This window comes from Serinus canaria, chromosome 25 (genome assembly GCF_022539315.1).
Source record: "Serinus canaria isolate serCan28SL12 chromosome 25, serCan2020, whole genome shotgun sequence".
In the NCBI taxonomy this organism is placed as follows: Eukaryota; Metazoa; Chordata; class Aves; order Passeriformes; family Fringillidae; genus Serinus; species Serinus canaria.
In genome coordinates this window covers 11,783,390-11,802,026 of record NC_066338.1, presented here as the reverse complement: position 1 = coordinate 11,802,026, position 18,637 = coordinate 11,783,390, and the positions used below count along the sequence as shown (strand labels likewise).

The following is an 18,637-nucleotide window of genomic DNA, read 5'->3' as shown; positions in this document are numbered from 1 at the left end:
CTTGCCCAGGACCCCCCAAAATGCTCCCAATCCCAACCTCCTAGAGTGTTGTGCAAGCACTCAGCTTCTGTGCTGGAATAGTGAAATATCCTGAGCTGGGAGGGACCCACAGGGCTCATAGAGCTCTGGGCCTTGCACAGGACACCCAAAATGCTTCCAATCCCAACCTCCTAGAATGTTATCCAAGCACTGATCTTCTCCCCTGGAATAGTGGAATATCCTGAGCAGGAAGGGACCCATCAGGATAATCAAATCCTGCTCTGAGCCTTGCAAAGGATGTCCCAAAATGCTCCCAATCCCAGCCTCCTAGAGTGTTGTGCAAGCACTCAGCTTCTGTGCTGGAATAGTGAAATATCTTGGGCTGGGAGGGACCCACAGGGCTCATTGAGCCCGGGCCTTGAACAGGATGCCCCAAAGTGCTCCCAATCCCAACTTCCTAGAGCATTCTCCAAGCACTCCTATTTTATGCTGGGATAGTGGAATATCCTGAGTTGGAATAATGGGGATAATTCGAGTCTGGCTCTGGACATGCCAGAATCACATCCTGTGCCCGAGGGCCATGCCAAACACGCCTCGAGCTGTGTCAGGCTCGGGGCCGGGGCCGTTCTTGGCCGCTCTGTCCCTCACGCACAGCCCGGCCAGGAGAGGCCGACCGGGGCAACTAGGCCGTGCCCAGCTCCCTGCGAGAGGACAGCACGGACCGTCCCCTGCCCCTGGACCAGCCGAGGGGGCAGGGAGGGCAGCAGCAGAAGATGGAGCCGTGGCCGGACTACAGCTCCCGGCAGCCGCTCACTGTGGGCCGGGGCTGCGCCGGGGCTGGGGGGCCGGAGGGGCGCCGGGACTACGGCTCCCGGCATGCCCCGCGCTAGGACCACAACTCCCGTCGTACTACGCGCCGGGCACCACCCCCGCGACCTCCGCAGAGGCGCGCTTGGCCACGCCCATCCCGCGCTTGGCCACGCCCCCGGAGCGCGGGAGCGGCGCGGCCCCGCAGGTGAGCGGGGTCGGGTCCGGGACCCCCGTGGGGGCTCTGCGGGGCTATTCCGGGGCACTGGGGGGGTTTGCCGGGGCTTGGGGCCCTTTGGGGGCGGCCGGGGCTCTGCGGGACGCCTGGGTGTCGTTCGCGGCGGGGTGGAGGTGGGGTGTGCTCTGCGGGTTCCCTTTGGGTGGTGGGGTGCTCTTTGGGAGTGAGGGGGTTCTTTGGGGTATCCATGGGTCCCTTCGGGGGTGGGTGAGGCTCTGCCAGTACCTGGATCCCTTTTGGGGGTGTGAGGGGTGAGAGTCTGTGGGATCCTTTTTGTGGGGGGCTGCTCTGCCAGACGCTTCCCTCCCCTTCAGGGGAGGGCTCTGGGTAAGTGGGTGGGCGGGTGGGCTCTGTCAGACCCCGCACCTGGCCAGCCCCGCGCACCCATGACCCTGGTGAGGATGAGGAGTGTCCGCAGAGCACCCCTGCCTTCCCAGTCCGCAGTACCATGCGGCTCTCGGTCCTGCTGAGCGCGGCACGGCCGCGGCTGCCCCCGGGCTACCGGCACGGCATGTGGCCCCCGGACTCCACGGCCGCCCGGCTCCGCAACCCCCCGGGGCAGCGCCGCCGCAAGGTCTTCGTGGAACCCATCGCCAAGGACGACTGGAAGGTGTTTAAGGGTGACACGGTGAGGCTCCCCCTCCCCAGGCTCCCCCCTGGCCGGCAGCCGGGCTGGGGGTCCCACCCGTGCCCCTCTCTCCACCGCAGGTGCAGGTGCTGGTCGGGAAGGACGCGGGGAAGCAGGGCTTGGTCAGCCAGGTGGTGCAAGCCCGCAACTGGGTGGTGGTGGAAGGACTGAACACGGTGAGGCCTCAGCAGGGAGGGCTGCAGGAGGTCCTGGGGAGGCCGGGGTGACCCCACGGGTGACCCCACGGGTGACCCCCGTGCCCTCGCAGCACTTTCGCTACGTCAACCGCACGGCCAAGTACTCGGGCACCTACATCGCCAGCGAGGCGCCGCTGCTGCTCAGCCAGATCTCCCTGGTGGACCCCGAGGACCGGTAAAACCTGGGTGGGGGGCGCTGAGGGGACCCCCAGCCTCGCTCCTGCCCGCCGCCAACACCGCGTGCCCGCAGGAAGCCCACGGAGGTGGAGTGGAGGTTCACGGAGGAGGGCGAGCGCGTCCGCGTGTCGCTGCGCAGCGGCCGCATCCTGCCCGTGCCCCCGCAGCCGCGCCAGGACGGCGTCGTTCCCGAGCAGTGGATCGGTGAGAGGGGTGGCAGAGGGGGCTGGGGGCACGGGGCAGAGAATTCAGGGGGGTCAGCGTTGTCCCCCTGCCCGCACAGACGGCCCCAAGGACACGTCGAAGGAGGACGTGCTGGCCAAGACGTACCGGCCGTCGCTGAAGACCTTCGAGGAGGAGGTCATGGATGCCATGGGCATCGTGGAGACACGCCGGGCCAAGAAATCCTACTGGTATTAACTGGGGGAGCTAGGGGCCCCCTGAGGGGGGCCTAGAAATCCTACTGGTACTAACTGGGGGAGCTGGGAGCCCCCCGAGGTGGGCTCTGCAATAAACACCCCCTTCATTTGCTGTGTTGGCAGTGTGCAATGCTTTTGGTGCGGCACCAACTCACAGCCAGCCCTGGAGTGTACAAATCCTGGGTTTATTGGGGACTCTGCCCCTCCCTGGGGAACTCTGCTTCCTCCACATCCTCATCCTCGCTGCTGTGCCCATCCTCACTGTCCTTGGCCAGCCCAGCCAGTGCTGTGGCCAGCGGGGTCCGTGCGGCCACCAGCACAAAGTTCCGCGGGGAGAACCGAGGGTTGAAGAGGGGCACGAGGGCACAGTAGAAACCTGGGAAAAAGGAAAGTTGGGAGAACAGAGAGAGGGGTGCAGGGAGAGAGGAAACAGGAGGGGAGGATGGCCCTGGCAGCTGTGCCCATGCCCACCTTGCTCCCGCAGGTAGAGCAGCCGGTCGAGCAGGATGAGGGTCTCCACGACAGGTGCCAGGAGCTGCCCCAGGGTGTAGAACGCCACCACCTTGTGTTGCTGCTCCAGCATGGCCCCCACGGCCCCCGAGTCCAGTGGGACCCTCACAGGGTCCAGTCCCGCGAGGGGCAGCCCCAGCTGGGCGTATCTGTCATGAAAGGGGGGCAGGGGAGTCCCAGGCAGGACTCCCCCAGCCCCAAATTCACAAGGAGGATCCCAGAGGGGAGTCCCTCCCTCCCCAGACTCACTGCAGGGCCAGGAGGGGACACAGGAGGTTCACCTAACTTCCACACTAATAAAGAGGGTCCCAAAAGGGGGGTCCCCCTCCCCAATCTCACTGCAGGGCCAGGAAGGGGCACAGAAGGTTGATCCCACTCCCCACTCATAAAGAGGGTCCTAAAATAGGATTCCGCCTCCCCAAACTCACTGCAGGGCCAGGAAGGGGTACAGGAGGTTGACCCCACTCCCCACACTCAGGAAGAGGGTCCTAAGAGAGGATTCCCCCTTCCCAAACTCACTGCAGGGCCAGGAGGGCACACAGAAGGGTGTTCTCACTCCCCAAACTCACAAGAAGAGTTCCAGAAAAGGGTCTCCCTCCCCAAACTCCTGGGGGGCTAGGAGACATCCCAGAAAAGGATCCTCCATCCCCCAACTCAGGGAGGGCCAGCAGATCTCCCAGAGAGGGCTCACTGGGGCCCGCCAGGGGATGCAGAAGGGGGTCCCCATGCCCAGACTCACTGGGGGAAGCTGAGGGTGTGTGCCTTCCTGCCAGGCTGCAGGCCAAGGTGCTTCTTGCTGGGCTCAGCAGCACGGATCAGGCTCTCGAGCACGGCGCGGTAGCAGTGGGCACGCAGGTGGGCACCGCCCCCTCGCAGCCGGCCCTGGTACTCCTCCAGCGCGTGGCACGCGGCCTCCCGTGCCCGGTAGGACAGCTGGTGGCCCGGCAACGCCGCCACCGAGGCGCTCAGGGGGTAGCCAGGGGGCTGCTGCGGGGCGCTCGACAGCTTCATGTAGCAGCAGCCCACCAAGGCCACGGCAGCCACGGCAGGGCTGCGGGCAAAGTGGCACAGCAGGGCAGGGCCAAGGTCCCCGCAGGCGTGGAGCCCCGTCAGCAGGACCCTCTCCCCGTCCTCAGAGCCCCCCGGGCCCCCCAGCGGGTTCCGGGCAGCGGGGCCGGCTCCTGGGGGGTCGGGGTGCAGCAGGAACTCCCCCCAGGGAGCTGCAGGGTCCAGGCGGCCAGCCACGTGCCGGGGGGCACGGGGGGTGAGCGGGCACAGGGGGGGTCTCCTGTGTGCCAGGCCCCTGGTTTTGGCCAGCTCCCGCAGCAGCTCCTGGTCAAAGCGCTGGGCCAGGCCCACCAGGCGGGCGTCGCTCTCCACTGCGGTGACCCTAAGCCCCAGGCTGAAGGCCAGCAGCCGGGACAGGTGGCCCTGGGGGGGACACGGGCTCAGCTGGGCTGGGGGGATGCCCTGGGAGGGACACGGGCTCAGCTGGGCTGGGGGGATCCCCAGGACCACCCCCTCTCCGTGTCCCCCTGCTCTCACCTGCCCCGCTCCAATATCCACCACGCACTCGCAGCCGGTGGCGCGGCTCAGCCGCCGCAGCAGCTGTGGGGAAGGGCGGCTCTTAGCGGGCTCTTAGGGGGCTGGGGGCAGCGGGGGGGCTCAGGGCACGGGGAGGGGCACCCACCTTGCCCAGGCGCTGGATCTCGTGCTGCTTTTTGGGTTTGACGTGGCGGCGCAACAGCGGGGGCAGCCCAGAGCTCTGGCACGGGGGGCGCGGGGACGCTCCCGGGCAGCCCCGGGGGAAGGCCAGGGCGCGGGCAGCGGCCCCAAAGGCCAGCAGGGACAGCGGCCAGGCGGCCCCCGGGCCCCCCCGGCCCCCCAGGAGCCCGGCCAGCTGCACCGGGGTGGCAGCGGCCAGGGCAGGCTGCCAGGCTGGGGGCAGCTGGGCCCACAGATCCTCGGTGAAGAAATCCTGTGGGGAGCGGGGTCAGCGTGGGCAACACAGCTCGCGGGGCACAGCCCTGGGGGCACAGCCCGGTGGGCACAGCCCGGGGACAGTTCCGGGACACTCACAATGATGAAGGCGTCGAGCAGGGGCCGGTAGAGCGTCAGCAGGCGGATGATGTCGGCAGCTCGCCGCTGCTCCGGGCTCTGCCGGGGCTCTGCGGCCCCACGGGGGGCGGCTGCCATGGCGGCTCCTGGGGGACATCGACCCTGAGGCCACCCTGGCACTCTCACCCCTCCCCGGCCCTGCCCACGCCATTCAACACCCATATGACGTCATTGGGTAGTGACGTCACGCGGAGGCGATAATCCCTCCCGCCGTGACGTCACACGGCTGTGACACCACACACCCCCCCCCCCCCACACCGAGACGCCCCTCGGAGCCATGAAATCACTCACCCCGGGGCACCCGTGACGTCACCGGGCCGGCCGGCACACCGGGCATGTCGTCGTCGATGTTCCGTGACGTAGACCTGACGTCATCACATACGTCACGGAGCCGCCGCGCGGCCGTGCGCGTGCCCCTCAGCGCTTGGCGCCGCCGAGTTCCCGCTGCGGCGCGCGCGGATGACGTCACTGCCGGTACCGCGCCGGTCGCGTGTTTCCCGGGAACTTCCGGTTCCGGGGCGCGGAGGTGAGCGGGTAACGTGCGGGTAGGACCGGGGGTCTCCGGTACCGGGGGTCGGGGATTGCCGGGGCCGGGAGTCCCTGGGGTCGGAGGTTCCCGGTGCCGGGGCTCCCGAGGGTCCGGGGTTCCCGGTGCCGGGGTTCGGGGGTTGCCGGTGCCGGTGTCCCGGGGGTTGTGGGTTGCCGGTACCGGGAGTCTCGGCGGTCGGGGGTTCCCGGTGCCGAGGGCCCCGCCACTGAGCCTTCTCTCCGCCCCGCAGCGGCCGCGCCATGGACGATCTGATCCTCAACGTGGACTTCGCCGCCCCCGAGAGCCGCCCCAAGAAGGAGCCGGGGAACCGAAAGCACCAGAACTTCGTGCGGCGGCGCCGGGAGCTGGAGCGCCGCGGGGTCCTGCGGCAGAAGCAGCTCCCGGCGGCACCGGGCGCGCCCCGGCGGGCCCCGGCACGGCGCTCGGGGGCCAAACCGCGCTCGGGCCGGCGCAGCCCCAAAGAGAACGGCCCCGCCGCCCCCCGGGGCCCCCCGGTGTCGCAGAACGGCCCCACCGGCACTAAGGAAAAGGGGAAGGCCAGCGCCGCCGGAGCTCCCCCAGCACCCCAGAACAGCCCCACTGGGAGCAAGGGGAAGGCTCGGGGGGCGGCTGCCGGAGCCCCCCCGGCCTCCCGGAACGGCCCCACCGGCACCGGTGCCCCCGGTCGGAGCAAGGGCAAGGCTCGGGGCACCCCCAAGGCTGGCGGTGCCCCCCCGGCGCCCCCCAAGCTGGTGGCCCTGGACTGTGAGATGGTGGGCACGGGGCCCGGCGGGCGCACCAGCTCGCTGGCCCGCTGCAGCATTGTCACCTACGAGGGGGACGTGGTGTACGACAGCTACGTGCGGCCCGAGGCGCCCATCGTGGACTACCGGACCCGCTGGAGCGGCATCCGCCCGCGCCACATGGCCCGGGCTGTGCCCTTCCGTAGGGCACAGCAGCAGGTCAGCCTGCGCGGGCACTGCGGGCAGGGACACGGGGCCGTGGGGATGGGCTGGGGGGGACAGTGCTCCCCGGGCAGGGGGGACAATCCCTGTGCCCCACAGGGCAGGAGGGAACAATCCATGTGCCCCTGGGACAATTCCTGTGCCCCACAAGGCGGGGGGGAACAATTCCTGTGCCCCACAGGGCAGAGGGGGACAACCCTGTGTCCCTGGGACAATCTCTGTGCCCCACAGGGCAGGGCAGGGACAATCGCTGTGCCCTTGGACAATCCCTGTGCCCCACAGGGCAGGGACAATCCCCAGAGGGCAGGTGGGGACAATCCCTGGGATTGGATTGGGAGTGCAGGGGTGGGAGGGGATGGCAGCAGGGTGAGGGGACAGTCTCAGTGCTCGGGGTGTGGGGCTGCAAGGTCTGGGGTTATGGGGTGGGGATGGGGGGCTGCAGGGCCTGGCTCTGGTGGGGAACCCTGGGATTGTGGGGCTGGGGGTGCAGGGCTGGGCTCGTGGGCTGGGGCAGGGAGTGAGGGGCTGCAGGGCCACGGGTGGGGGGCACAGGGTCAAGATCTGCAGCTCAGGGGCTGTGTGGGGGTCTAGGGGCTGCCCTCAGGGGCACAGGGATTGTCCCTGCCTACCATATGTGGCACAGGGATTGTCCCCTCCTTCCCTGTGGGGCACTGGGATTGTCCCTGGGGCACAGGGATTGTCCCCCCCCGCCCTCTGGGGCACAGGGATTGTCCCCACACTGCTCTGTGGAGCACAGGGATTGTCCTCCCTGCCCTATGGGGCACAAGGATTGTCCCTGGGGCACAGGGATTGTCCCCACACTGCCCTGTGGGGCACTGGGATTGTCCCAAGGGCACAGGGATTGTCCCCTCCTGCCCTGTGGGGCACTGGGATTGTCCCAAGGGCACAGGGATTGTCCCCTCCTGCCCTGTGGGGCACTGGGATTGTCCCAAGGGCACAGGGATTGTCCCCTCCTGCCCTGTGGGGCACAGGGATTGTCCCCACACTGCACCACACCCACTCAGCCCCAAAGCTCTGCCCCGTGGGGCTGCCCCCATTCCTGGGAGGGTGGTGCAGAAACTTCCCCCAGAGCAGGGCTGGCCCTGCTGGGGGTCTCACTCTCCCCCTCTCCTGCAGGTTCTGCAGATCCTCGCTGGCAAGGTGGTGGTGGGCCACGCCATCCACAACGACTTCAAGGCTCTCCATTACTGCCACCCCAAAGCTCTGACCAGGGACACATCCCATATCCCTCTGCTGAACCGCAGGGCTGGCTTCCCTGAGAACGTGGCCATCTCCCTGAAACGCCTCACCAAGGCCCTGCTGAACCAGGACATCCAGGTACCCTGGGGACCCCACACCACGCCAGGAGACAGTGGGGAGGGAAGGGGGAAAGATCTGAGGCACCCTGAGTTCAGCCATTGCTGCCAGTCCTGGAGCAAAGCAGCCCCGTGCCTCAGTTTCCCCTGGGAGGGGGGAACCCTCAGTTCAACCCATGCAGCCTCAGGGTTTGTTTTTGTCCCCTTTATGGACACAGCATTGCCTGCACCTCCCCAGTTTTCCCTGTATTCCTAAATCTCTACTCCCCTAAGCTCCCTGAATCCCCCCAGAGCTTCCTGTACCCCCAAATCTGCCTGCAGCCCCCTGGAGCTGCCCATATGCCCTGATCCACCCCAAATCTTCCTGCACACCCTCATCTTCCTGCATGCCCCCACCCACCCCACAGCTGCCTGCACTCCCTCATCTCTGTACACCCCCCCCCTCCCAGTTCTGGCTGCCCCCCAAAATGGGAGCTGTGGCCACTTTGTGTCTGTGCCCACAGGTGGGGAAAAGTGGCCACTCCTCGGTGGAAGATGCCCGAGCCACCATGGAGCTCTACAAGGTGGTGGAGGAGGAGTGGGAGCAGCACCTGCAGCAGAACTCGGAGAAAAAGTGACACCCTGGGGGGCTCAGAATGACACCCCCAGCCTGGTCCTGCCTCTGGGGAGCTCAGAGTGACACCCTGGGGGGCTCAGAGTGGCACCCCCAGCCTGGTCCTGACTCTGGGGGGCTCAGAGTGACACCCCCAGCCTGGTCCTGCCTCTGGGGGGGTCCCACAGTGACATCCCCAGCCAAGTCCTGCCCCTCGAGCATCCCGCGAGCGCTGAGGGGCTGCCCTGTCCGTGGCTGAGGAGGAGCCAGGTGCGATGTCCTTGTCCCCAAGCCTGTCGTGCCTTGTGCCGCTGTCCCCAGGGCGTGGGCAGGGCCCGGGCCGGTGCCTTCCCCCCCAGGGGAGGAGCCCAGAGGGGTCTCTGGGACTCTGCACCTCCCGAACGCTGCTCCTGATCTGGGAGTGACCCTGGGGCAGCCTGAGCACAGGCCCCATCCCTGGGGCGCTGGGAGTGGGGCAGGCTCCTTCCTCCTCACCAAACTACCTCTGCCAGCGCCGGGAGCTGCCGGTGCGCCCGGGATTGCGGCTGGGATCGCATCCCTCCGTAGAGTCCCGCTCCGGGGGCTGGGATTATATCCCTCCGCAAAAGGATCGCATCCCTCCGCAGAGTCCCGCTCCGGGAGCTGGGATCACATCCCTCCGCAAAAGGATCACATCCCTCCGCAGTCCCGCTCCGGGAGCTGGGATCGCATCCCTCCAGAAAAGGGTCGCGTCCCTCCGCAGAATCCCGCTCCAGGGGCTGGGATCGCATCCCTCCGCAGAGTCCCGCTCCGGGAGCTGCTCTAGGGTGGTGAAATCCCTTCCTCGTTGTGCAAGGGGCGGGAGAAAGCCGGGCATGGCGAGCAGCATCGCCCCATCCGCCTGCCGGAGCCCCTCGTGCTGCCCCGGGGGCGACCCTGGGGGTCCCGCGGGCGAGACCCGTCCGGGCTGGCCCGGGGACACCCCCGGAGGGCAGCCGGACCCTGAAGGCACCCGAGCCTTGACGGGAACTGCTTTGAACTGAAAGGTTTATGTGCCAAATCCTAATTAAAAAAATCGTTGAAGAGCTCTTCCCTTCGGTGGCGGCGGGGAGGAGCCCCCGGCCCCGGTGGGCGGGAGCGGGGGTCCCTTACCGGGCCGTCACCCGGCACCCTCCGACATCTGCTCTTCCTCCGCCTCCTCTTCCTGCCAGAGCCGAGCTGACCCCTTCCGCCACCCCCCCGCACCCCGTTTTCTGCCCGCGCCACTGGCGGCTCCCCGGTGTTGCCGTGACCGGCAGCGGTGCCGCTGTCGGTGCCGAGCCCGCAGCCGCCTCGGGGATCTCCCGCCCCCGCCGGGCTGGCTGCGGCCCCGCGCCCCCGACGTGCGTCACTTTTTCCAGCCTTTCCTCGTGTTTTCGTGGCTGCGCTTGGCTCGGGGCGCTGGAGCCCGAAGGAGGGTTTTGGGGTACACTAGGAGGGGCCCTTCCTCCTTATTTTTTGGGATCTAGGTTCCCCCCGCGGTGCTGGAGAGCGAACGGCCGAGCATCCCCCGGGCCGGGAGCTTGCGGGGTTCTGGGGGGTTCGTCCCCCTCGATCTTGCCGCACTCCCGTCTCTGTGGCCCGGGTGGGGGTGGGAAAAGCTGTCCGAGCCCCCAGATGCGGAGGAAGGTGGGAGGGCGGAGGAGCAGGCGGGAGCCTTTGTGTCTGGGCCGGCTCTGGCGGTGATTAGGGGCTTTACAGCGGTTATAAATGGCCGGTCGTTAAAGGGGTTTATGGCCCTGGAAATGAGAAGCAGCCGGCCGGGCCCCAGCCCCCGGAGGGTGCGAGATGCGGGTCAGGGTCCGGGGGATCGCTGCGATCTCACCCTGGGGTCCCTCCGGATGGGGCTGGAACAGGGAGGGGCTTCCCGGGGTTGGGGAAGGGTCGCGGGACGGAGGAAAAGTCCCGGGGCTGGGCTGGGTCAGGGTCCGGAACCAGGGCAGAGTCCTGGACATGAGTTGGGGTCCCGAGCCGGGGCAGGGTCCTGGAGCTGAGTAAGGGTCCTGAACCAGGGCAGGGTCCTGGAGCTGAGTAGGGTCCCGGGCCGGGGCAGGGTCCTGGAGCTGAGAAAGAGTCCGGAACCAGGGCAGGGTTCTGGACCAGGGCGGGGTTCTGGAGCTGAGAAAGGGTCCCTGGCCAGGGAGGTCCTGGAGCTGAGAAAGGGTCCGGAACCAGGACAGGGCCCCGCTGAGGCCGCACAGCAGAGGTCCTGGGGCACGTGGGCTCCCTCCCGCCCCACAGCCGGGGGTCCCAGCGGCCGCGGGGCCGGGCCGGGCTCGGTCGCGCCGTCCAGCTGTGTTTCATTTCCGCAGCGGCCGTGGCCGTGGCCAGAGGCGGGGGGTGGGGGCTGCATCCCGCCAGCTGCGAAGGATTTGTGGGGACATGGGGCGGAGAGGACGGGTGACCTGCCCTTGGTCAGGCTTCGCCCCCCACAGAGGAGCCCCCCATCTTCTCTCCCAAATTGGGATGACCCCCAACAGCTTCGGCTCCTATGTGGGGTGAGGGTACCCGACAGCTCCTCCCGGGGTGGATCCCGGGCACCGGAGAGGGGGGAGCATCCCCAAGCACCCCCCCCCGATCCTCCCGGGAGGGGCTCTGGGGCACCGACAGCATTTTGGGGGGCCCCCACGGGGGTACCGGGGCAGCGATGGAGCCCAGCCCGGGCTGGGGGAGCTCCCCCCAGGGTTTGCGCTCGGGATTTCTGCGGTTTGTGAGGATTTTTGCCGGGAAGGGGTTGCGGACGGTGCCGGATGTTTCCGGAGGCTGAGCCAGCTGCTGCTGCCCTGGCACCGGCACACGGCTCCCCACCCGCCTCCCGGGGAATCCGTGCCCTTCCCAGGGGTGACCGGTGCTCCGGGGGGGGGTTATTTGGGGCCAGCGGTTCGCCTGCCCGCCCCAGGCCTTCACCAGGATGGGAGGGAGGGAGAGGAGGGTGGGGTGCGAAGGCTTCATCCGCCCTTCTCGGCAGAATCCCTTCCAGATGTGGGGCTGCCGGTGCTGGCGCTCACATCCCCCTGGGTCATGGTACCCAGCGCGGGACCAGGGGCACGGGGGGGGCCCTGGGGGTTTGCAGGCAGATCCCCCCCCCAGACCCCTCCACCCACTGGCCCTGGAATGGAGATGCTTTTCCCCCGCACCCCCATTTTCCCCAGATTTGGAGCAAACCCAAGTGAGTCCGCATGGGGGGAGGCAGCTGCTGCGTCCCCGGGGTGAAGGGGTTGGGGTGACCCCTCCCCGAGCCCCTGCAGCGCTGCCCGGCCCTGTGGCTGTCTCCGTGCCCTGTGGCACGGCCCCGGCGCTGCTGTAGGTGAGGTTGTGTCAGCGCCCGGTGAGAAATCCTGTTCTTCAGGGGATTAGGGATGCGGCAAGCCGGGACTTGGCTCGCCGGCCCGAGACGGAGGTTCTGGGGGCACGGGGGGATGTGGCCAGGAGCAGGGGGGCCACGGGGGCCTCTGTGAGGCCTTTTCACCCCAAATCGGAGAAGAAACCTCTCTCCTTCCATTCCAGCACTCCTGCTGAACCAGAAACGCCATTTCTTGCTTTTCTTGCCCAGAACCGGCCCCGCGGCACAACCTGCCTTTCCCGCGGCGGTTCCCAGGGCTGAGAAACCTCGGGAAATCCCTCGGAGCTCCTTACCCGGCTGGGAGCGGGGTTTCACCTGCCCCTGGCAGCTCGGCCACAGCCCCACGAGTGTGCACAGACACGGGCGGGAGTTTGGGAGTGAGTTTGTGTGTGTGTTTGTGAGTTTTTGTGTGAGTTCGTGAGTTCGTGCCTGAGCTTTTGTGCGATGATGAGGCTGGGGAAGTGGAGGATCAAATCCACGTGTGCACAAGTGAGCGCAGGCACCCACACACGTCCGTGCCAGCGTCACACCCGTGCGAACACGCGTGTGCTGTGCATACTCGGGGGGTGCGGCAAGATTTGGGGGTGCACGCAGCTGTGGGGGGACGCATGGAGATCGGGGGGTGCAGGCGGCTTGGGGGGGTACAGACAGATTTGGGGGGGGGTGCAGCTTGAAGGGGTCCAGAGAGATTTGGGGGTGCAGCGCATGTGGGGTGCAGGCAGTTTCGGGGGGATGCTGGAGATCGGGGCAGCCAGGGAGATGCCCCAGCCTGGGGAGGTGAGCAGGGTACCGATCTCGGGGGGATGGGAGGAGTTTGGGGGGGACAGGCAGACCAGGAGGTGCCTCCAGCCGGCACCCCCACGGCAAATCGGGGCGGGGGGCTCGCCCTGGGCTCTCGCTCCGCAGGTGAGCGCGGAGCCCCCGGGCCGGGGCCGGGGCCGGGGGGTGGGACCAGCCCGGCGATAAAACGGCGGCGCGGGCGGGACGGGACGGACGGACGGAGGGAGCCAGCTGCGGGGCCGGTGCCGAGGGAGCGGCGGAGCCCTCGAACCCCTCAGTCCCCCCTCGGTGCCCTCCCTGCGCCCCCCGGGCCAGCAGCCGCGATGCCCAACTTCTCCGGGAACTGGAAGATGAAGAGCTCGGAGAACTTCGAGGAGCTGCTGAAGGCGCTGGGTGAGTGGATCCCCGCTCTCCGGGGCTCCCTCGGGCGGGGGCCGGGGGGGTTCCCCCCATCTCCCCCCAAATCCTCTCGCAGCCCGCCGGTGCCCGGAGCCGCCGTGTGCCGCGGGGATCCCTCTGCTCCCCCTTTGAGCGAAGCTCTGGTGCTCGGTGCCCCGCTGAGGACTCAGAGGCACGACGGGGCCGGGCAGCGTGTCCCGCTCCCGAGGGATCCCTCTGCGGGTTCTCCCCCCTTTCCTACCTCAGTTTCCCCACCCTGGTGCTCCCCCAAGCACGGACCCGCACCACCCCGGTGCCCTCCGCCCCACATCCCGAACGCTCCCGCGGGCTCACCTGCCCCAGGGTACAGCCCGTGTCCCCAAAACCAGCCCCTCTTTTTGTGGGGTTTTGGGGTCCCACTCTCCCCGGCCTCATCTCGGGCCCCTTTCCCCCCCACGGCGGAGCCGGGTCCGCGCTGAGCGGGGCTGGGGAGGGTCAGGACTCACGGTGGGGGCTGGAACTGGGGGGGCACGGCCCGGGGGGGAGTCCCCGGGGCTTCGGGCAGGATCAAATCCAGATCCCGCACTGCTCCCCTCCGCCTGACCCGCTCCTGGCCAGCCGGGGAGCTGCCGGAGCAAAATATTTTCCAGGTTAGGGGATACGTAACGAATATTTCAGGATAATTATCACTTTCTTGGGTTTCACTCCCGATCCCCCGTCTCCCCTTCTCCCCGCCCTGGCCCCGCTGATGGAACCGGCTCGGGGAAACCTCAGCAGGAAAATAAATCTGCCATCTCCCCCGGAGCCCTGCTCCTTTCCCACGGCGCAAGTGGGGGCTCCCCCCGGGGGTTGGGGTCTTTATCAGCTCCAGCCCCCCAGACTGACCCCAAACCACCCGAGCCTTGGTTTTGCTCCCTTTGGGGGCTGTTTCTGCTCCCCCACCCCGTCAGCATCATGTGGGGGGCCGTGTCTGGGGTCTCGGGCACCCCCCCGGTGTGAATCAGGCCTGGGGGTGTTCGTTGGGGGCTTGGAGGGGACCCCTCAGGGACACGTCCCTTCCCACTGCGCGGGGGTTCGGCTCCCGGAGCCCCCCCGGCCCCTCCGTGTCTCCCCCCTGCTGCGCCGGGGGCGCCTCCTTTGTGCGGGGACCCTCTCGGGGGGTCAGTCCCCACCCCGAGGGTGACACGGGAACAATGTCCCCAAAGCAGCTCCCCCGTGACAGCTCCGGGCCGTGATGGATGAGCCGCCTCTGGAGCGGGGACAAAGCCGCAGCTGCCCCGCGGCTGCCGAGGGGGCTGCGGGGGGAGACGCGGGACCCTCGGGGCGGGTCACGCAGGTCACCGAACACAGAGCTCGGACCGGGGCCCTTGTCCCCGCTGTCACCGCGCTCTGGGCCAGCCCTTGCCCCCGTCACCCACGTCCCTTCCCCGGGGCTCATCCGGCGCCACCCCCGCCCCCTCCGCCAGGTAACGAGAGCCAGATGTGCCCCAGCGGTGGCCGGGGGGGGCTCGCCCGTCCCCCCCCCCCTCCCGGGTTGCCTGGAGCCACCTGTGCCCTGGGCTGTGTCACCGCCAAGTGCGGGGCCGCTCCCCGGGCACCGGGCACGCTCGGTGCCACCGTGTCCCTTCCAGGCGTGAACGTGATGCTGAGGAAGATCGCGGTGGCGGCGGCGGCCAAGCCGGCGGTGGAGATCCGGCAGGACGGGGAGAGCTTCTACATCCGCACCTCGACCCCCGTGCGCACCACCGAGATCCGCTTCAGGGTGGGAGAGGAGTTCGAGGAGCAGACGGTGGATGGGCGGCCCTGCAAGGTGGGACCGGGCACGGGTGCTGCACACGCGTGGGGGAGTGAGAGTGAGAGAGTGTGAGAGTGTGAATGTGAGAGTGTGAGAGTGTGTGAATGTGAAAGTGTGAGTGTGTGAGAGTGTGAGAGTGTGTGAATGTGAGAGTGTGTGAATGTGAGAGTGTGTGAGTGTGAGAGTGTGTGAGTGTGTGAACGTGAAAGTGTGAGTGTGTGAGAGTGTGTGAATGTGAGAGTGTGAGTGTGAGTGTGTGAGAATGTGAATGTGAGAGTGTGAGTGTGTGAATGTCTGTGTGTGAGAGTGTGAAAGTGAGAGTGTGTGAATGTCTGTGTGTGAGGGAGTGGGTGGGTGAGTGTGAGAATGTGAGGGTGTGTGAGGGGGTGTGTGAGAGTGAGTGTGACTGTGTGTGAATGTCTGTGTGTGAGTGTGTGAGTGTGTGAGTGTGAGTGAGGGTGTGAGGGTGTGTGAGAGTGTCAGTGTGAGTGTGAATGTGTGTGAGTGTGTGTGAGAGTGTGAGTGTGTGTGTGAGAGTGAGTAAGGGTGTGAGTGGGTGTGAATGAGTGAGTGTGAGACTGAGTGTGGGTGTGTCTGTGAGTGTAAGGGTGTGAGTGTGTGTGAGTGTGTGAGACTGTGTGTGTAAGAGTGAATGTGTGGGTGTGACTGTGTGTGTCTGTGTGCATGATTCTGTGTGTGTGTGTGATTCTATGTGTGAGTGTGATTCTGTGTGTGTGTGTGAGTGTGATTGTGTCTGTGTGTGTGACTATGTGTGTGTGTGAGTGAGTGTGACTGTGTGTGTTCTTTGTGTGTCTGTGTGTGTCAGTGAGTGTTACTGTGTGTGTCTGTGTCTGAGTGTGATGAGTGTGTGTGTGACTGTGTCAGTGTGTTTGTGTCAGTGTGACCCTGTGTGTGTCTGTGTGTGTCAGTGTGACGCTGTGTGTGTGAGTGTGTGTCAGTGTGGCCCTGTGTATGTCTGTGTGTGTGTGTCAGTGTGACTCTGTGTCCGTGTGTGTGTGCGCACACTTTGCAGCAGGGCAGCAGCTCTCTGTCCCCTGTGTCACACCCCTGTGCACGCCCCCTGCACACACACCCATCACAGGGGGCACACCCAGCGCTGCTGTGCACACAGGTGTGCACACACAGGTGTGGGTGTGTGCAGGGACGTGTCTGTGCACATGTGAGTTTGCACACTCGTTTGGCACGAGGCCAGGAGCTCTCACATCTGTCTGTCTGTCTGTCTGTGCACACAGCCCCTTCTCCTGCACCCCAACCACTTCTCTGCCCCCGAGGACTTTCCTGAGCTCCCCATCCCTTCCCTGTGCCCCCAACCATTGTGGTGCCCCCAACTCCTTCCCTGTGCCACTCAACCCTTCCCTGTGCCCCAACCCCTCATTGTACCCCTCAACCTCTCTGTGTTCCCCCAACCCCTTCCCTGTGCCCCTCAACCTCTTCCCGTGCCCCTCAACCCTTCCCTGTGCCCCCAACCCCTCATTGTGCCCCCCAACTCCTCCTTGTGCCCCCCAGCCCCCATTGTGCCCCCCATGCCCTTCCCTGTGCCATCATCCCCTCACTGTGCCCCCCATCCCCTCGTTGTGCCACTCAACCCCCGTCCCTGTGCCCCCCATTATGCCCCCAACCCCTCCCTGTGCCATCATCCCCTCATTGTGCCCCCTAGCCCCTTCTCTGTGCCCCCCAACTCCTCCTTGTGCCCACCATCCTCCTGTTGTGCCCCCATCCCCTCCCGGTGCCCCCCCGGTGCCCGGTGATCCTGCACCCCCCTGGCACAGGGACAAACAGCCCGTTCTGCCCCCGGGGCTGGTGACAGCTGCCCCCGGGAGGGTAGGAGGTGCCCCTGGGAGGGCAGGAGGTGCCCCGGGGGTGCCCACACCCCCACCCCCCCAGCGCTGCCCCCTGTGCCCCCCAGAGCCTGGCCAGGTGGGAGGGCGAGAGCAAGAACAAGATGGTGTGCGAGCAGCGCCTGCTCAAGGGTGACGGGCCCAGGACGGGCTGGTCCCGGGAGATGAGCAACGACGGGGAGCTGATCCTGGTGAGAGGAACGGGGAACCGGGGCCAGCCGGGGCTTGGGGGCAGCGATGCCCTCTGGGAACTCCCTCGGAGCTGGGATGGGGACAGGAGGGGGCAGAGGGGGACAGGAGGGGGTGGATGGGACAGTATGGGGTGGATGGGGACACTGGGGGGGGCACAGCCGCACCTGTGACCAACCCCGCTCCTCCTTGCAGACCATGACGGCTGACGATGTTGTGTGCACCAGGGGGGTGGATGGGGACAGGAGAGCACTGGGATGGGGACAGGAGGGGGTGGATGGGACAGGAGGGAGTGGATGGGACAGGAGAGCACTGGGATGGGGACAGGAGGGGGTGGATGGGACAGTGGGGGGTGGATGGGGACAGGAGAGCACTGGATGGGGACAGGAGAGGGTGATGGGACAGTATGGGGTGGATGGGACAGGAGGGGGCAGAGAGGGACAGGAGCGTGCTGGGATGGGGACAGGAGAGTGCTGGGATGGGGACACGAGCGGGTGGATGGGACAGGAGGGGGTGGATGGGGACACTGGGGGGGCACAGCCGCACCTGTGACCAACCCCGCTCCTCCTTGCAGACCATGACGGCCGACGATGTTGTGTGCACCAGGGTCTACATTCGGGAGTGACCCTCCCCCGTCTCAGCTGACCCCTCCCTCCCCCATATTCCCCCTTCCCCTGTCCCCTCAGTTCCCTGCACTCCTCCCCCTGTCACGGGGGGGGTGTTGCATCCCCCCGCGGGGGTACAGCAGCGAACCCCCTTTTTTTGGGGACACACACACACACACACACACGGATTTCCCTCCCCCTGCAGGGCGGGGCTCTCTGGGGGCAGCCGAATCTCCCGTCCCGTCCTGGCCCTGCTCTGCTGCTCTCGCTCGGGGCCTGGCTCGGGGCCGGCTGCGGCGGGGGGTAACGCGGCCCCTCCCTGCCTTTTGAGCTGGTTTGAGCTGCTTTGGGTTCGTGCTGCTGTTGGTTCCCGCAGCCCCCAGCCCTGCCCCGCGACCCCTCCCCAGTATTTATTTGTGAATGTGGTACCAGATGGGAGTGCCAAACCCCCCCCAGCCAGGGGCAGTGCCAGGTCCCAGCCCCCCCCCCCACCCCAGGGTCCAACTTCCCTCTGTTGCCTCCCCCCTTTTTCAATAAATGTCCTGTGACGCCCCCGGGGTATCCCTGTCTCTCCTCCTGGTCCCACCGGCAGACAGATCCCACACTCTGGGTCTCTGGATCCCACATCTCAGATTCTGCACCCCGGATTCTGCACTCCCAATCCCACACCTCGGATTCTGCACCCCAGATCCTACAGTTTGAATCCCACACTCCAGATTCCCAAACCCCGGATTACACACCCCAAATCCCACGCTCCAGATCCCACACCCCAGATTCCCACACCCAAATCCCACACTTTGGATTTTGCACCTCACATCCTAGAGTCTGAATCCCACACCCCAGATTCCCACACCCAAATCCCACACTTTGGATTCTGCACCTCACATCCTACAGTCTGAATCCCACACCCCAGATTCCCACACCCTGGATTGTGCACCCCAAATCCCACGCTCCAGATCCCACACCCCGGATTCTGCTCCCTAAATCCCACACCTCAGATTCTGCAGCCCAAATCCCACACCTCGGATTCTGCACCCCAAATCCTACAGTCTAAATCCCACACCCCATATTCCCACACCCTGGATTGTGCACCCCAAATCCCACACTCCAGATCCCACACCCTGGATTCTGCTCCCTAAATACCACACCCCAGATTCTGCACCCCAATTCCTACAGTCTGAATCCCACACCCCGG

The 18,637-nt window shown here is 66.6% G+C and overlaps 4 protein-coding genes across 8 annotated transcripts; 3 read left to right on the top strand and 1 right to left on the bottom strand.

The window, feature by feature from the left end:
- Positions 1-890: 890 nt before the first annotated feature.
- Positions 891-2,557, top strand: MRPL24 (mitochondrial ribosomal protein L24). Its single transcript, XM_030231247.2, has 6 exons — positions 891-994; positions 1,462-1,652; positions 1,733-1,828; positions 1,921-2,024; positions 2,100-2,230; positions 2,310-2,557. The coding sequence occupies exons 2-6, from the start codon at positions 1,473-1,475 to the stop codon at positions 2,444-2,446; spliced, it is 648 nt and encodes a 215-aa protein (XP_030087107.2). The 5' UTR covers positions 891-994; positions 1,462-1,472; the 3' UTR covers positions 2,447-2,557.
- Positions 2,558-2,614: 57 nt separating this feature from the next.
- Positions 2,615-5,300, bottom strand: METTL25B (methyltransferase like 25B). Of its 2 annotated transcripts, XM_050984708.1 has the most exons (6): positions 5,035-5,300; positions 4,646-4,933; positions 4,501-4,563; positions 3,695-4,386; positions 2,917-3,104; positions 2,615-2,821 (listed from the first exon to the last, which is right to left on the bottom strand). In XM_050984708.1, the coding sequence occupies exons 1-6, from the start codon at positions 5,233-5,235 to the stop codon at positions 2,631-2,633; spliced, it is 1,623 nt and encodes a 540-aa protein (XP_050840665.1). In that variant the 5' UTR covers positions 5,236-5,300; the 3' UTR covers positions 2,615-2,630. The 2 variants fall into 2 exon arrangements, with proteins under 2 accessions (XP_050840665.1, XP_050840663.1); XM_050984706.1 differs by having other exon boundaries at positions 3,695-4,563.
- Positions 5,301-5,369: 69 nt separating this feature from the next.
- On the top strand, positions 5,370-9,539 carry ISG20L2 (interferon stimulated exonuclease gene 20 like 2). 3 transcript variants are annotated; one of them, XM_050984743.1, is made up of 4 exons: positions 5,370-5,599; positions 5,853-6,564; positions 7,705-7,905; positions 8,387-9,539. In XM_050984743.1, exons 1-4 carry the CDS (start codon positions 5,409-5,411, stop codon positions 8,498-8,500), a joined length of 1,218 nt encoding a protein of 405 aa, XP_050840700.1. In that variant the 5' UTR covers positions 5,370-5,408; the 3' UTR covers positions 8,501-9,539. The 3 variants fall into 3 exon arrangements, with proteins under 3 accessions (XP_050840700.1, XP_050840702.1, XP_050840701.1); XM_050984745.1 differs by having other exon boundaries at positions 5,584-5,607; XM_050984744.1 differs by having other exon boundaries at positions 5,599-5,618.
- Positions 9,540-12,822: 3,283 nt separating this feature from the next.
- Positions 12,823-17,766, top strand: CRABP2 (cellular retinoic acid binding protein 2). 2 transcript variants are annotated; one of them, XR_007780017.1, is made up of 4 exons: positions 12,823-13,009; positions 14,626-14,804; positions 16,695-16,839; positions 17,412-17,766. XR_007780017.1 is itself a non-coding variant. In XM_050984773.1 (4 exons), the coding sequence occupies exons 1-4, from the start codon at positions 12,940-12,942 to the stop codon at positions 17,460-17,462; spliced, it is 423 nt and encodes a 140-aa protein (XP_050840730.1). In that variant the 5' UTR covers positions 12,823-12,939; the 3' UTR covers positions 17,463-17,766. The 2 variants fall into 2 exon arrangements, 1 of the variants encoding a protein (XP_050840730.1); XM_050984773.1 differs by having other exon boundaries at positions 16,717-16,839.
- Positions 17,767-18,637: the final 871 nt, after the last annotated feature.